At 46.0% G+C, this 16,967-nt stretch overlaps 1 protein-coding gene across 4 annotated transcripts in view; it reads right to left on the reverse strand.

The window, feature by feature from the left end:
• Positions 1-855: 855 nt before the first annotated feature.
• Positions 856-16,967, reverse strand: part of PRRC2C (proline rich coiled-coil 2C) — an 83,361-nt gene continuing 67,249 nt past the window's right edge. For 2 of the 4 annotated variants that reach the window (XM_036273439.1, XM_036273438.1), the window contains exons 25-35: positions 16,558-16,759; positions 13,896-14,099; positions 12,451-12,563; positions 11,970-12,106; positions 8,470-8,701; positions 8,141-8,248; positions 6,556-6,774; positions 6,068-6,171; positions 5,561-5,687; positions 4,481-4,717; positions 856-2,692 (exon numbers count right to left, since the gene is read on the reverse strand). In XM_036273439.1, coding sequence (XP_036129332.1) covers positions 2,435-2,692; positions 4,481-4,717; positions 5,561-5,687; positions 6,068-6,171; positions 6,556-6,774; positions 8,141-8,248; positions 8,470-8,701; positions 11,970-12,106; positions 12,451-12,563; positions 13,896-14,099; positions 16,558-16,759 — 1,941 coding nt within the window. In that variant the 3' untranslated portion in view covers positions 856-2,434. The remainder of the gene's footprint in view (positions 2,693-4,480; positions 4,718-5,560; positions 5,688-6,067; positions 6,172-6,555; positions 6,775-8,140; positions 8,249-8,469; positions 8,702-11,969; positions 12,107-12,450; positions 12,564-13,895; positions 14,100-16,557; positions 16,760-16,967) is intronic. The other 2 variants (XM_036273441.1, XM_036273440.1) reach the window with 1 other exon arrangement.

Raw genomic sequence — 16,967 nt, forward strand, 5'->3', positions numbered from 1 at the left:
TTGAGCTTTACTTTCTGTAGTTCGTATTGTGAAAACAAGTCAATAAAATGCCTTTTCGAACCATCCCCGCCCCCATTCTCCAACCCTACCCCCCCCCTCTTTTCTTCCATCACAAAGCACAACTTGTCATTAGCGAAGGACAAAGGGCAGAGAATGTTCCAGGCCCACCATCAGCTGCTGACTCATCTGCGTTATCCTGTCATGTCAGAGGAGCTGGAGACGAGGCTTGTACGACCAGACTGGGGAGCAGCACTTAGACAAGTATCTTTATTTTTTTATCCTCACCCGAGGACATTTTTCCACTTTTGTTCAGATACAGTGGGAGAGAGAGAAACATCGATGTGAAATCGATGTGAAAGGGACACATCGAGTGACTGCCTCCCGCAGAACCCAACCAGGGCCAGGGATGAATCGCAACCGAGGTACGTGCCCTTGACCAGAATTAAACCCACAACTCATTGGTCCGCAGGCGGACGTTCTAACCACTGAGAAACCAGCCAGGGCTTCATTTTATGTTATTGATTTTAGAGAGGGAGAAAAACAACTGGCCACTTCCTTCGTGCCCCCAACTGGGGACCTGGCCCTACCTGGGGCAGGGGCACCGGCCAGAGACACGGAATACACAGCTGTGAGTACTGCCATCTCCTGTGGGCCCGCACCTTCAACTTCTGCCCAGAATGGTGACACTACTTTCTACACTCAGCATCATGAAGAAAGGTCTCTCCTCCTCGAGGACAGACCGTGTCAACCCGAGAACGGCCGCCCCAGCACGGGCCGCAACCTTACCCCGCGCGACCTCCTTCGGAGCGAGCCTCGGTTCCTAGTCAGAAACTAAGTCTGAGTCATGATGTCCACTGCTTCTGCTGGATGAGTCTTCGGATTTGAGACATGGATCAGAAGCCCCAAGATTCATTATTTAGAGAATACTTTATTAGTTTCTGTAATCAAACCCATGTAGATTAAGACCTTACATATTTAATACAGTGCGTTACCCCTGTACAAATGGAAAAAATTATGTTGAACGTTTCTAGACCAATATGGCTGTTAATTTCTGTACAATGCCAACCCAACACAGTACAACTGGGGTAGTTTTTCCAAAGTTGACAGCACAGCTAAAGTTTCCAAAAATTCAAATTATATATATATGTATATGTATGTACTTATTTATATAAAAGACCATCGCAGTGTGTTAGCATCGGTAGCAGCAGCCTTCCGGGTGATGTGTCATCGGAACAGAACCACAGACATCCAGCACACTCCATAAAAAAAAAAGAAAAAGGTACAAAACAAATCCCCAGAAAACAGCAAAGTTCCGTTACTGCTGTGATACCTGGCACCATCTTTGTTCTATTATTAGCGTCTCCGTCGTGTCCGGAGGAAACGCGCTAGAACATCATCATTAGGAACAGCTCTGAGAAAGCACGGCCACGACCACGTCAGGAAGCAGGAGCGAGGTGTCCACATTCACGGGGCGACACAGCACTGCCTACAGCTACACTACTAGCGGGACGGACAAAGGCGTTGAGACTTGATTCTGTTTCCCAGCAGGGCCCAGGGGTGGGCTGCGGCTCCGGGAAGAAGCCTCCTCAGACAGATGTCCTTGTGTTTGCAGCACAGTTCCAGATGCTCACTGATCTTCATGAGTATCACCCCAAAACCATGTTAAAAAGACCGAAACAACAACAACCAAAGAAACCCCACCACACCCCACTGGATCCCTGCAGAAATGACCGAGCGAAGGCAGGCAAGATGCGCCTGATGAGCACTCGCCAAGTCTGTGTCTGGGGTCAGGGCTCCACAACCAGAACACAGCGTCATTCCACGCAGAGGCAGCCGCCAAACGCTGCCCACTGGGGCATGTTCAGGATGCGGACAGCACTGTTCCACCATCGCTCACTCATCCAGGAAGGAGGGAGGTCAGTTACTAGACTTTGTGTTCGACTCAATTACCAGGTCATAAAGACAGCCAGCTGAAGGCGGCACAGGCCCTCCTGCAGCCCACCCTCGTGCTCCTCACCACCGGGCGGCCCCCACCGCATCCGCAGGCCGAAGGGAGCAGTCGCAGCTGCTCTGCCAGCTGGGCCCACCGCACCGTTCGGGGCCGGGCTAGCCCCTGCAGTTACTTTCCTCTATTTCTGGTCTCATCTAACCATAAGGACCAAGTTCTAAAGGACACGCACTCCAGGAACGCGTGCACATGTGTGTAAAATCGGACCGCCAGGTGCGCGGCCACCGCCAGGGTGCATGCTGTGTAGTGGGTGTGAGCTGGCAAGCCTCGGGGTGTGGGTGCGGCCCGTGTGCCTCTGAGCCCGGGACTGGAGAGGGACTGGAGAACGTCACAGACCATTCTCACCTCTGGCTGCTGGATGACCTGGCTGCACCCTTCCTTCTCCCCTCCCTCCTCCCCCAGGCCCCTGCAATAAACCACAGCCTTTTAAGATTTTGTTTCTTCGGTTTTGATGGCCTGAGGTTTGATGGGTCCAGTCCGAACAGGTTTGGTGGCCATGGTGGGTGCAGGGGGGGGCTTTTCTTCTGCTTTGTCCTGACAGACACCAGGAGCAGCGGCCAGCGTCTCGGGGGGCTTGCTCGGATCGCCGTCCACCTTCGGGGCCTTGCCGCCTATCTGTTTGCTCTGCTGCTGCTCAGAGAAGAAGCGCTGCGTGGACTGAAGAACCTCTGCTCTCTGCTTGGCCTTAAAGAACGAGAAGCGACAACTGAAGACGCGGCAGCATCACCAAAGCCTGTCAATCACTCTCAGTGTGAATTCTTCCACCAATCACCAATCACCTTCCCCACGGTGGTCTGGCCCACACCAAAACCTGATTGATTTTTCAGCTTTTAATGGGTAGATGTCTTCCTATCTCTGAAAACATTCCATGTGATTTTTCTCTTAATATTTGAAAAGACAGGACCACCTCCCACCACCTTTTCAAAGTTTGCCCTCTAATAAATTAATAACATAAGAATTGCTGTTGGTTTGTATCTTTTCTGGGACAAACTTTACTGATATCGAATTGTCTCTAGGGGGCCTGCTTGCAAACTTGAAACATCTATGCAACATTTAAAGCTTCTAGTTAGCACTCTGCGGTCTACAGTGAAAGGAAAGGAAGCACTTATATTGCGGCATTACCAACACCTAGGACCAAATGGCTCGTGGCTGAGTCCTCTTCCCACAGCTCTCTTCTGCAGGGGAGAGCACCAGAGGTTAGTAACTACGACTTCCCCGGCCACCACGTCTGACACTCCTACCACCCTGAGCTGGGGTAACTGCCTCGTCTCAATGACTGCGTGCCCCCAGCATATACTTACGCCGACCTGTGCATGACACCCCTGTTCCACACCTTTCTACACCTCTTGCATATAAAAAAGCCCTACACATTCTACAGATCATTTGTACTGTCCAAAAATCTGAAGCAATTTTTAAATTTTTGCCCTCCTCCACCCATTAAGCTCCAGTGCCATTTCCAACACGGGAATTTATGAAAACTCAAGAGCCAAGGAGCCCGGAGCAGAACTGGAAACCAAGGCCGAATCGTGCCCAGAGATTCCCACACATACTAGTTGTCTGCGACAGTCACGATGAGATGGAAACCCTAAGCACACAGCCTTCGTAAGAGCAGGGAATGTTTCAGTTTCTCTGCAGGGCAGTCTTCACACGTGATCACTCAAGACCAGAAGAAGGAAGGGACATCGCCCAGAAAGCAGCTTCAGCCGCCCCCGCCCCACGGGACGCCGTGCACAGGTTCCGCCTCGGCTGGGCCCACTACGGCAGCTCCCCGGCCAGAGGCACAGGGGCGGCACGAGACCACTCAGGCTGCGCGCACGGAGAGCAGGGCAGCTGCTGCCCCCGCCCGGGCGCCCGAAGGGACCTGAACCTCACGGCGCAGTGCCCGGCACCGGGACGGGTCCCGAAGCGCTTTGCTGAGCGCCCCCCTACAGCTGCACAAACTGCTGTGGAATAAGCCACCTCGGGTGCAGGCAAAAGGAGGGACGAACCGTTCGAGAAGAAAACTGGACTCAGATGACTCATGAGGGAAGGAAAATCAAGCCAGGCATCATGTCTTACTCCTTCCAGAATTTTCTCAGAAGCATAATTAATATCTTTACTTTGGGAAGGGGGGTGGGGGTGGTGGGAAGAAAAATAAATGAGAGAAAACGGGGAACCCTATAATAGCCCAAATTACTGTTTTTGCTCTTCCAAAAAATGTAGCAGCTAAACTCAGATCTCCCTTAAATATTTCTTTTATAAGCACTTCATTTGGCCACAGAGTTTAAAATATTCACTTATTTGTTGACAATAGTTGCAAAAGAAAAAAAAAGGTAGGGGGACAGGGAGAAAAATAAAAAGGAACGAGGGGAAGCAATGACTGGTTAGGTCTGCTGAGACAACGGTGCCTGGACGTGCGGTTATGGGTCCAGGGCATCGGGAGACATGTTCAGAGACAGACGGTGCTCTGGCGGCTGCCAGCACTGTACTAACCTTCATGTCTTGTTCAGCCTTCAGCGCGGCCTGGGCCTGATTGCCTCTGACTCCAGACAGTGATCCACAAGGACCCCTGGCTACATGTGGCAAACGAGCATGGCTCATGAGGCCTGTGGTCAGCGGAGGAGGCATCTGACTGGCCAGTGCCATTGGCGGCCTCTGAGCGGGCGCTGGGAAGGTGTTAGTATGTGGGGCTCTTACCAATGGAGGGACCAGGTTAGGCTGAGAGAGAATCTGAGTGAAAAAAACAAAACATACAACATTAAACTGTTAAAAAATTTTTGCCACCGAGACCGGCTGGCTCACCCCAGAGTCAATCTGCACCGCTTCCGCCAGCGAAGGGAGAGCCCGGCCGAGCGGCCCCGGCGCCGGGCCGAGCAGCAGCCGTGCTGGCGGGTCTGCGGGAGGCCAGCCCAGCCTGCTGGGCGCTCCAGCCACAGATGCTGAAGGGGGCAGGGGACTGGTCCTCAGGGCAGCTTTTTAAAAAGATTTAGTTGCAGAAAAGGTGTACCCTTATAATTATAATATCCTATTAAAAAAATGCTAATTTGACAAATAGGTGTTTTTTCAGACACCAATTCTAGTTTGTGAACATTCTTATCAATTTTAGTTAGTCCTTCCATCTGATCAGCAAAGGGAAGAGAAGCCAATATTTTTATACATATATCAGATTATCTTTTGGAAAATTTATCTCACCTACACGGCTGTCTTAAAACAACAACAACAACAAAACCCAAAACAAACAAAAATCCCTAGAAAACTTTAAGCGCTGGGACCCTTCTCTGAAAAGTCAACTTATTCAAAAAGATAAAAAGGAGCGGGACTGAAATCAGTGATCAGAGCTGTGTGGGAAACCTTCTCTCTCCTCTGCTCTAGAACTCCATGGCTACCTGTGTCTAGCTAAGAATCGCAGACTCTACTCGGATGTCACAAATTTACTGCTAAGTAAGAAACCGTTTCTCATTAAAAACTGTGCTTCTGGACTGGCTCTAGCAGGGCAAGGCTCCCGAGGGCAGACCCGCAGGTTAGCAAGCACTGGCAGGTAAAGCATGCTCATGTCTCACTGTGTCCGCCCACCTGGGGTGCAAACTGTGCAGGAAATGGCTGTGTCATTCTCACAGTGGCGGGGGCTGACGGGAACTGCTTCTGATAGACAATGCTGCTCATTTTGCTGGGCTGGCTGTTCGGACTTGTGGAAGTGGCCCTTGGAAAGAAGTCGTCACTGGTCAGTACGGCAGTGCCGGGTAAATGATGCTGTTAGATTCGTAGACAGTGCACTTGGTAGACTCATCATACTTGGTGGCTGATGAGAATTTACCAAGGTGAGTTACCAAACATCACAGCAGTGGAGACAGTGGAGGGGCAGAGGTGAGAACGGATACTGGCCACATTAGCCCTGTATTAAAAAGTTTTTCTTAAAATACAGTATAACATATACAGTCTTAGTAATTCAACAACTTACTTAACAGGTCAGACGAATCTGTCAGAATGTCTGTGCTTACCACAGGACTGCAACATAGTGACTCTAACAGACAGACGGTGCTGTTACTGGAAATGCTTAGCAAATGCAAACGCCTGCTTTACCGGAAGGGACTCGAGGTGGGTGTGGTGCTCCTTCCGCTGATGGGAGGGGTGCCCGGTTTCATATCAATGCCACTTCCAAAGGCCTTAAGTTCCATTTCAGACATCTGAGAAAGAGCATAAAATAAACCTAACATTTCTGTAATCCCGTAAATTAATGTGCTGTGGTTAGTATTCTATATATGAATACTTAATCTAGCAAAGGGCAAAAAATCTCAGTATCAAAATCCTATAATTAGTTGTCAAGTACAAGGCCAAATATGTGGCTGAAAAATCTAAGAGGCTTGGTGTAAATCCAATTCTCCCACAAATTTGTGAATTCTTTGTTCTAAGGTAACACAGAGAAGGGGCCAAACACATTAAAAAAAGTATCCTGGGGTTTGAGATTTCCTAGAGGGTGGTAAACTGATGAATTTCATTTTTACAGGGCACACAATGCACCCATCGCCACACGGCCTTAGATTCTCAAAGGACTGCCAGTCTGCACTCACCTTGCCCGTGGTCGCCATCATGCTGTGCTGGGTCCCAGCAGGAAGCAAGCCCCGGAAAGGCTGGCTGACTTGGGCAGGGCGGCTCAGGCTCTGGGCCTGCGCTTGGGGGGCGGTGTGCTGCAGCGGAGGCTGAAGCGTCTGAGGCAGAGCTATCAAAGGCTGCCCCGTGGATCCAAAGTTAGGCAAGGAAAGCTGGGATGCTGGTAAAGGTACTGTGACCTAGGACACAAGCAGACAGAGACTGTAGCAATTTGCTTATACAGAGCCTGTTGTACATATATTCCTGTAAGTGTAACACAGCTCTTCAAATACTTCTGACTAAGACATCAATTTTAAACAAAAGATATCAATATATTAAATACATTTCACATATCAATCTTTTGGTTAGTGACTATCTCCACTCTTTTGTTAAAGATGCAAAAGTATGGCCAGGTGGCTCGGTTGGAGCATCATCCCATACACCGAAAGTTTGAGGCTTCAATTCCCAGTCAGGGTGCATCTGAGAGGCAACCAATCGATGTTTCTCTCTGCCGTCCTCTCTAATATCAATAAACACAGCCTTGGGTGATCATTAAAAAAATAAAATAGCCCTGGCCAGTTTGGCTCAGCGGTTAGAGCGTCGGCCTGCGGTCCGGAGAGACCCGGGTTCGGTTCCTGCTAAGGGCACGTACTTTGGTTGCAGTTTGTCCCCGGCCCTGGTTGGTCGTGCGGGTGGCGGCCACTCGATGTGTCCCTTCACGTCGAGTTTCTCACTCTCTCTCCCTTCCTCTCTCTCCCTCCCACTCTATCTGTACAAAAAAAATGGAAAAATATCCTCGAGTGAGGATAAAAAAAATAAAATAAAATAAAGGTGCAACAGTATAATAAATTGCAGTGGAGAAACTATTTAACTGAAAGAATTATAACAGTCTTTGAGTTCATCTGCAGTACATGCCAAATAACCACAAAACACAGTAAAATCATGGGGATACAATGCAGGAAGGTAGTCACAACTTCCCAAATAGCGATTCATCTCAAATGTCAACACGTAATATAGTTGTGTTGCCGCCCCTAAAACAGCCACCAGAAACAATTATGGGAAAGTGCGTGAAGGCCCGCCTCTCTCACCAGCCCTCCGTCAACTTTGAAAAAGCAAGCTGAATAACGACACTGCTAGGAGATAGCTCTAAAAAAATATTTTCCCACTAAAAATACGATTACAATCACATGTAAGACATGTGTGCCATGACTCCTTCAGTCTCGTGTGTCCCCAGCGTGCGGGTGAAGCACTCGTCACCTGCATGTGCCTGCACACCCCAAACAGCTGTCGGACGTCTACGTTCATGAGGTCCTTTGTTAAAATAAACAATTACAGGGAAACCTGCTAAAAGGAGGAGAACCGACAGAAGTGGGGGTGGGAAGATGGGCACTGCGGGATCTACCAGTGGACCCCATGGAATTCCTAGGGCACCTGAGAAAAGTCTGGAAACTACCACACACCTCCCCTTCTTGGTTTTATTTAAATTCCCAAACAGAAGCAGTAACAGTGACAATAACAGTAAGAATGATGAAGAAAACGGAGGAAATTTACCATGCCATAGTTTACCTGCTGGAGAGCACTCGGTGACTGGGCAGTGTTATAGAAACTTGTCTGACCAGGCTGTTGTACTTGTCCGGAATAAAGATTTGAAGCCTGGGTAAGATTTGCTCTAGCCTAGAAAAAATTCAGTAAGAAAACAGCAATAAGATTTTTAAAATTCACAATTCAGATATCAAGGCTATGGCTTCAGAGCAATCTCTAAGAATTCCAGTATTAGATAAAAAGGAAGACCTTTGTTTTTTCATGTCCTTTAATATCTTTTTCTTTAAAAATTGTCCTTAAATCTGCTGCATAAAAACACAACGACAGTGCATGCTCTCGCCCTGTGTAGTTACCTGGAGGAGATGTGTATCGATCAGCTGGGAGCCTCCTAGTCCTGATGCCTGACCCAGCTGATGTTCATACAATATAGGGATAGGCTGAGTATTGGAAGTTTGTTGAAAGGCAAGACCTGACTGTGCCTTGGCAAGTTCCTGGTGCTGGACAGCTGGGAAATTGTGGATGGCAGTACCAGAGAGGACCACAGAGGGTTGGGACAGGCTGCTCTGCATGAAGGCTGGCTGAGATCTACATCAATATTGGAGAGGAAAAAAGGCTGTGTTAAAAGTTAATTCTTCCTAGAATCTGGTAATCTTAAGAATGACCAGCCCCAATGCCCAAGTACTGTAATTAGCATAAAAAAAGAGCCAGAGCCCTGGCCCATGGACCGAAGGGTCTCAGGTTTGATTCCGGTCAAGAGCACATAGCTGGGTTGCAGGTTCCATCCCTGGCTCCCGTCAGGGTCACGAGGGAGCCAATCAATCAGTGTCTCTCTCACCCACCCCCTTCCACTGCATGTGAAAACCAATGGAGTAACCCTTGGCTGAGGATTAACAGGAACAAGAAGAGCAGAGATCGCAGGCCTCACCTAAGGTGCTTGTTTCGAGGCTTCAGCCCACAACACAATGAAGCCCCACAAGTAAAGGTTCTGGAAAAAAAGCTTTTTGCCGGAAAAACTGGCAAGATTTTTCCCTCTTGAACAAGAAGAATGATTTCATTTTCATGTTTTTACTAGCAAGCTCAGAACCAAACTTACTGTTTTCTCTTTGGTGCTGACATTCCATTTAATTTATAGCACCAATAGCCCTGACTTGTATCATCTGTATTTCATTACTTCCCCTCATACATTTCTTACAAGAGGCCTCAAGACCTCTGTGGAATGAATCAGAGTACTGTTTACATCAGGATTATTCACAAAACATCTTTTTTTTTAACTGAGGTATTACGAATACATAACATTATATTAAACATAATGACCTAGTATTTGCATATATTGCAAAATGATAAACACAGCAAGTCTAGTTAACACCTATCACCATACAGCTACAATTTTTTTTTTTATAAAGAGAGTTTTTTTTTTTTAAATCCTCACCCGAGGACATTTTTCCACCCTTTGTACAGATAGAGTGGGAGGGAGAGAGAGAGAGAGAGAAACATCGATGTGAAAGGGACACATCGAGTGGCCGCCACCCGCACGACCAACCAGGGCCGGGGACAAACTGCAACCGAAGTACGTGCCCTTAGCGGGAACCGAACCTGGGTCTCTCCGGACCGCAGGCCGACGCTCTAACCGCTGAGCCAAACCGGCCAGGGCTGAAGTTTTTAAGACTTACTCTCTTAGCAACTTTAAGATACGCAACATAACATTATGATCAAAGAGTACAAAGCTTCATTATAAGTCATCAGGCTGAATGTACTCAATGGCAACTATATGAAAATTAAAACAAACAAAAAACCACAATGCTGAAATCTGAGGTGGGTGAACACACAATTCAGTGTACAGATGATGTGTTGTACAATTGTACAACTGAAACATGAATAATTTTGTTAACCAGTGTCACCTCAATAAATTCAATAAAAAGGAAAAATAAGTAATTAAATCAAAGTAGTGGATTGAAGATAATATAATAATTTTGCTCTGTTAAACTGACGTGTGGCAGGAACAAAAGCCACCAAGCAGGAGGGCCAGTCTTGAATCCCAAGTAATTTTTTTTTTTTTAAAAAAAGGTATTCTTTTTTTTTCCTTTATTGATTTTAAAGAGAGAGCAAGAGACAGGGAGAGAGCTAAAAACATCTATGAGCCCTGGCTGGCCTGGCTCAGCGGTTAGAGCGTCGGCCTGCGGTCCAGAGAGACCTGGGTTAGGATCCCGCTAAGGGCACGTACCTTGGTTGTGGTTTGTCCCCGGCCCTGGTTGGTCATGCAGGTGGCAGCCACTCAATGTGTCCCTTTCACGTCGATATCTCTCTCTCCCTCCCCCCCCCCCCCACTCTATCTGAACAAAAAATGGAAAAATGTCCTTGGGTGAGGATTAAAAAAATAATAAAAATAAAAACGTTGATGAGAGAGAACATCAACTGGCCACCTCCTGCATGCCCCTACTGGAGATTTGGCCCACAACCTGGGCATGTGCCCTGACCGGAAATCGAACCAGTGACATCTTGGTGCATGAATCAACACTCAACCACTGAGCCACACAGGCTAGGCCCAAGTAATCTTAACAATGTCTACTTGTAATTTATGCTTCAAATATAAAATGGAAAAACATAAGCATAGTGTTATAAGCTGCGCTGGCAAATACTGATTCAGGGATTCCCTATTAACAGCACAGCTGAGGAGCCTAAGAGCAAGGAGTCACAGAATGACGTGGTCGAGATACAAACTGCTCTCGAAGTCTAAACCTGTGTCTTCCAACACGGCAGCCACAACCACATATACAGCTTACACTGTTCCTATTCAATAGGTCTGCCCTGCCAGGCACCTGCGACAATGGGAAGCACAGATCCAGAAGGCTGGGGCATCGCTACTCCATCTCCATGGTGATGGAAGACATCACTAAGCAATCACTGAACTCTGTCAGAGCTGGAAAGTAGCTGCAACTTTTCAACAATGTTTTAAGCAACAATACCAATTAAAAGGAGACTGATGCCAAGTCTAATCTATAGAGTAAAAAAAATTCGATTTGAATCACATCAAAACCCAACACACTTGTAAAAGCAAATGCATAGCTCAGGTCGGTTTTGCTCAGTGGTCAGAGTGTTAGCCTGTGGACCAAAGAGACACGGGTTCAATTCCGGTCAAGAGCATGTACCTCGGTCATGGTTCAGTCCCTGGCCCTGGTTGGGGTCGTGCGAGAAGCAACCAGTCGATGTGTCTCTCTCACATTGATGCTTCTCTCTCTCTCTCTCTCTCCCCCTCTGCCTCCCTCCCTCCCACTCTATCTGTAAATCAATGGAAAAATATCCTCAGGTGAAGATTTTTTAAAAAAGCAAATGCATAACCTGCCCTAAGAAGTAACTTATTTTTTTCTCTTGGAGGGTTGAGAGCCATCACCATGAGTACTGATGACAGCCATGAGGACTGCTATCACCGACCCCTGCCCTACCCGTCCACTCTCATTCAGTAGATGGGACACCTGGGGTTGAGCCCAGCCCTGTCACTCATTCTGTGTCTGGCCCTCTACTACTCTCCCCACCACGCTCCGGCCTGGCCCCGCCCTCACACAGCGGACTTGGGTTTCTAGTTGTTGGCAGCAAAACGGTACTTAACCCTTTGGGTCCGCTGGCAGCTATTTCCTGTGATTTCTAATTGCCACGGGATGGCTGTCACCCTCTCTTCTTCAAGAAGCTTTCAGGCTTCACTGTGGTAAAGTCTGACTGAAATAACCAGAGGTTGAGGTTCACAATCAACATGATTAGTAATTTAATACAGTTTGTGAGAGGGTCATCTTATCTTGGAGAGGGAAGGAAGAAGCAATTCCAATGTTTCCAAACCACAGACGTATTTCAAAGCATTTACCTGTACGGTTGAAGGGAAGAACTGAATAACTCCTGGGCTTGGGAGACAGCGGGTCCAGCAGCCAGACTCAGCTGGGCCTGGTGCTGCCCCTGCAGGGGCGCGTAGATAGGGATCGGGATCTGCTGGACCGACGCGGGCTGCCGGGAGGAGAAGACGGCACGTGAGCACACGGACACGATTCACGGCTTCGGAAAGGATACGAGATTAATGCACGTACCAGCTTCTTTTAAGACAAAACTGAATGTAACCACGTACATTTTCCATTCAATCCATTACTTGATTCTACGTCATTATACCATTAAGATTAGCAAATTTGGGAAAGTTTTAACATTTTGCTTATGCACACATACCTAGGTAATCATGGGTTGTCCATGTTGTGAAAAGATTGTAACTTCAAAGACTGTTATTTGTAGCCCAAAATAACTACTACGCCATACACATGCCAAGCAACTGGCAGGATGGAAGGAGTTGGTGGTGTTACCTGAGAAAGACCTGGTTGGAAGCCTTGCTGCTGAGCCAACGACGGGGGGGCCAACCGTGCATGCTGGGTACTGAATAAGTGACTAGTGTCCATGTAGAAAGCCGGGATCTGAGCTATAGACCGCCAGAAAAGAACAACCAGTCACAAGTGTCTAAATTTCAGAATTTAGCAGACAGGTATATGCAACTTAAAACAATGAAACTCTAATACTTGTGAAGGTACAGAAAAACAAGACACTCTCATATACTGCCAGTGGGGCACAAAACCAGGAAAATTTTGCATATTCTACTAAAACTGATAATGAACCTACCTGTTTAACAGCAAGTCTACTCCAATTTTAAATCTACCAACCAGAATTTAGCAAAATATTTAAAAGAATTGACATTTAATAACTGAAAGAACTTGGTACAGATTTTAAGAAGTATGTTTTATTTTTATAGAAAGAGAGAAAGGGAAAGGGAGAGAGAAACATCAATCACTGCCTCCTGCACACCCCCTACTGGGGATCAAGCCTGAAACCTGGACATGTGCCCTGACTGGGAATTGAACTAGTAACCTTTTGGTGCATGGGATGATGCTCAACCAACTGAGCCACACCAGCCAGAGCTGGTACAGATGAATAGATTTCTTTTCTACGTATTAAACACACTGTTTTGTGACTTGCTGTTTTCATGAGAGTACTTCCCATACTTGTTTTAATTGGCTACCATTACTATAAACAATACTGCAATGAATGAACACTCTCATACACTATCTCTGATAAATAAGTTTATCTGATATTAAATATGGAACTGATACTACCGTATATACACATAAAATATCTTAAGATACCTTTCTAAAATAATTACGCCAATTTACATGCTCACCAGCAAGGTACCTTAAGAGCCCGATATAATACCCATGATCCTTATAGATACTGGGTATTAAAGATACTGGTTATCAATCTTTCTATTTTTTCCCCACATAGAAAAGCAAAAAAAAAAAAAAAAAAAGCCTATTTATTTATTTGAATTTAAATCATTAATGAGTTTGAATATTATTTATATTATTTAAATGTTTATTTACTATTTAATTCAGATTAATATTGTGATATTTAGTAATATAAGTTACCCCCACTTTTCCTTCGTTGTCATTCTCAAGTTTATTCTTCCTCATGAATTTTATTATCAATCTGTCACGTTTCAGATATCAAACTTTTATAATATTATTGAAATAATATCAAATGCTTAAGTCATTTGTGAACTTATTAGACACTAATCTGTCTAAAATGTGTGTAAGGAATAATTACCAAGAGCCCCAGAATGCGTTGTCAAGGAGAGAGAACAGTCAATTCTATCCAGAAATAAATGTGCAAAGCAGGTAAAAAAATTTGAACTTGAAAGGACAAGTAAGAAGGGAGAAAGGAAGCACCCAAAGGCTTCCTGGGCGTCAGGCCCACGGCCTACCTGCTGCAGACTGAGACACGTAGACCTGCGGGCTCTGCTGCTGCTGGGCCATCAGGGAGGGCACACAGCTCAGCTGCGAGAAGTGACTCGCGGAAGGCAGGCTGCTCGTCTGTAACTGCTGGGGCTTCACTTTACAGATGTTAGGAGGGTCCGACGTGGTTGTAGATTTTGTGCTCAGAGAAGAGGTAGTGTAGGTACCAGCTCCTATATTTGGGAGAGAGATAAAATAAGGGAAAAATATAGTTACATTTTAAAGTCACTGTTCACGCCCTGGCCAGTTTGGCTCAGCAGTTGGTGCGTTGGCCTGCAGACCAGAGAGTCCCGGGTTCGGTTCCCGCTAGGGGCATATACCAAATAAATAAGGTCACTGTTCACAGTAAAGTAACTCAAGCACCACCAGAAAAGGGAAAACTAGTGTTTATGCCCACCTTGTATGTAGATGCTGTATGTACTCCAGTCCATATTCAAACTCATTAATGATTTAAATTCAAATAAATGGAGAGATGTGATATATCATTATCATAACTGTCTCTATCCACAGCTCTCCCCTTCTCCAGCCCCCAACCCTGCATATACCTTAGAAAATGAGAGAAACCATTATACAACTTGAAAGATCCATTATTTGTTGATCAGTGAGTTCTAATTACTGCAATACTGAAGCAAATGACCACACTGGTATGATTAAAAAGTAAGAGTAGCAATCATTTCAGACATCTAGAGATGTTCTAGCTAAGAGAGGGCCAGATCAAGGTACCCCTGCTCTTCCATGTGAGTCTCTACCAGCAGAATGACAAGAAGGTCCTCATGAAAAAATGTATCCTAGTTGAGGGACCACGGACAAACTATGGACCTGGAAAAAAGAAAGTACTTGGGTTCCAAAGAAACAACTGGGAAGCTGTGCAGTCCTGTTATTTCCTAATCTCCCTACAGACGCTCCTCCAGTAGACTGGGGCCCAAACTACAGCCAGTAAGCAAAATAAAGATGGCTTGCACATTGGTGGTGAGGAATACTTGCACAGTGAGTGGAAGAAATATAGTTGGAACACTCCCTTTGATTTAAATCTCTGGCTTTGTCTTAATAAATAACAACACAACACACATGTTCTCTCTCTCTTCCCCATTTTTTTTGTGTGGGAGGCAACCCAATTTTTGGTGGCCTTGCTTAGGCTAAAAAAAAAAAACAACAACACATACTTCTGATTCTAGATAGTATCAGAGTAACTATAGCATAACCCAAAGATCAGTTTTTAGTACTTAAAACTAGCAGAGAATGCCAGAATACTGAAAAACAGTATTTCCATCAGTAAATAAGAGCCCATCAAAGAAGGTAAATTCTTTGCTAGATATATTTTCTAACTATCAGAAAAGAATTTCTCACTGCTTTGGAAACATGAGATAATATTGGAAAGCTTGAAATTAAATTTGTTTTCAGTAAAAGAAACATAGTGCCCTGGCCAGTTTGGCTCAAGCGGTTAGAGCGCTGGCCTGCGGACCAATGAGTCATGGGTTCGATTCTGGCCAAAGGCATGTACCTCAGTTGCGGTTCATCCCGGGCCCTGGTCAGGGTCATGCGGAAGGCAACTAGTCGATGTTTCTCTCTCTCTCCCCCTTTCTCTCCCTCCTACTCTGTCTGAAGATAAATTGAAAAATATCCTCAGGTGAGGACTTAAAAATAGTAATTACAAAAATAAATAAATAGCCCCAGCCGGTTTTGCTCAGTGGTTAGAGCGTCGGCCTGCGGTCCAGAGAGAACTGGGTTCGGTTCCCGCTAAGGGCATGTACCTGGATTGCAGTTTGTGCCTGGCCCTGATTGGGTCGTGCGGGTGGCAGTCACTCGATGTGTCCCTTTCACACTGATGTTTCTCTCTCTCTTCCTCTGCTCTATCTGAACAAAAAAATGAAAAAATGTCCTCGGGTGAGGATAAAAAAATAAAATAAAAATAAACAAATAAATAAATAAAAGAAACAGTTATATATATGGTGAGAGGGTGTATTTCCCTAGAGTTTTTAGAGACAGTCCCTGTGACTCTGAGAACTGTAAAGCCCCGAATGATAGGGTTGTACACCAGTGAAAAATTTAAGTAAGGAAGAAAGTCACCTTCTCATTGGGTGCTGATGGACTCTCCTTAACAACAAACAAAACAAAATCTAAAATAACAGTGGATATCATTTACTCAAAAAGAGAGAGCGGAAATTCTCTAACCCTAACTACTCTTCACCAGAAAGTATGCCAACGCAATAGATTTAGGCTAATATCGCCTTCAAATCAAATATAGACTGCAAAAAATTTACAGGCTGTGTGATTCTATGTTATTTCTGAATTGGTTTAATTAGCTGTATATGAGTTAAAAAAATAAAAGGTAGATCGTGTAGAAAAATGTAGAGAAACACAATAAACACTTTCCACCAATCACTTGGAAGCATCTGTAGGGGGTGGCGGGGAGGACGCCCAGCGAAGTGTCTCGGCGCCATCGGGAGTCTGCTGAACTGAAGCTGGGCGAGGGCGGGGCGAGGGGAGGGTGAGAAAGGGAAGACGTCACCCTCATCACGCGCAATCTGACGTCTTTTCTAAAGAATCCTTTGCCGGGGAATAGTAAACGGAAGTGATCCTAAGAAACTTGAACAGGTGGAGATGCGGAAAGGCAGGCACGAAGCCCTCTACCTGACAGCGACGTTGTGGGGGTGACGGAGGCTACGGGGATCTGCGGCATGGCTGCACTGGAGAAGGAGCTGTAGCTCGCGCTGCCCGGCCCGCTGGCACTGCTGCTGACCCCGCTGGCTATGGGAGGGGCGGTGGAAGTGACTGGAGACCCCTTGTCCCGCACATTCGGAGAATTCTCCCAAGCCTTCCGCGCAGACTCCATCTGCAATGAAATGGGAAAAAATTCACTATGCTAACACAGAATACACATATGTACCTAAATATGCAATGTATGTGTATATATACAAATTCCAAATACAATCCTTCAGAAACCACAAAAATAAAAGACAAAGACCCTAGACTCTTCAAACATTTCCTTTCCCCCTTTATCTTTGCGCTGACTTACACTGGGAGGCAGTGGGCTTTAACCA

Source organism: Molossus molossus, unplaced genomic scaffold, assembly GCF_014108415.1.
Source record: "Molossus molossus isolate mMolMol1 unplaced genomic scaffold, mMolMol1.p scaffold_m16_p_20, whole genome shotgun sequence".
In the NCBI taxonomy this organism is placed as follows: Eukaryota; Metazoa; Chordata; class Mammalia; order Chiroptera; family Molossidae; genus Molossus; species Molossus molossus.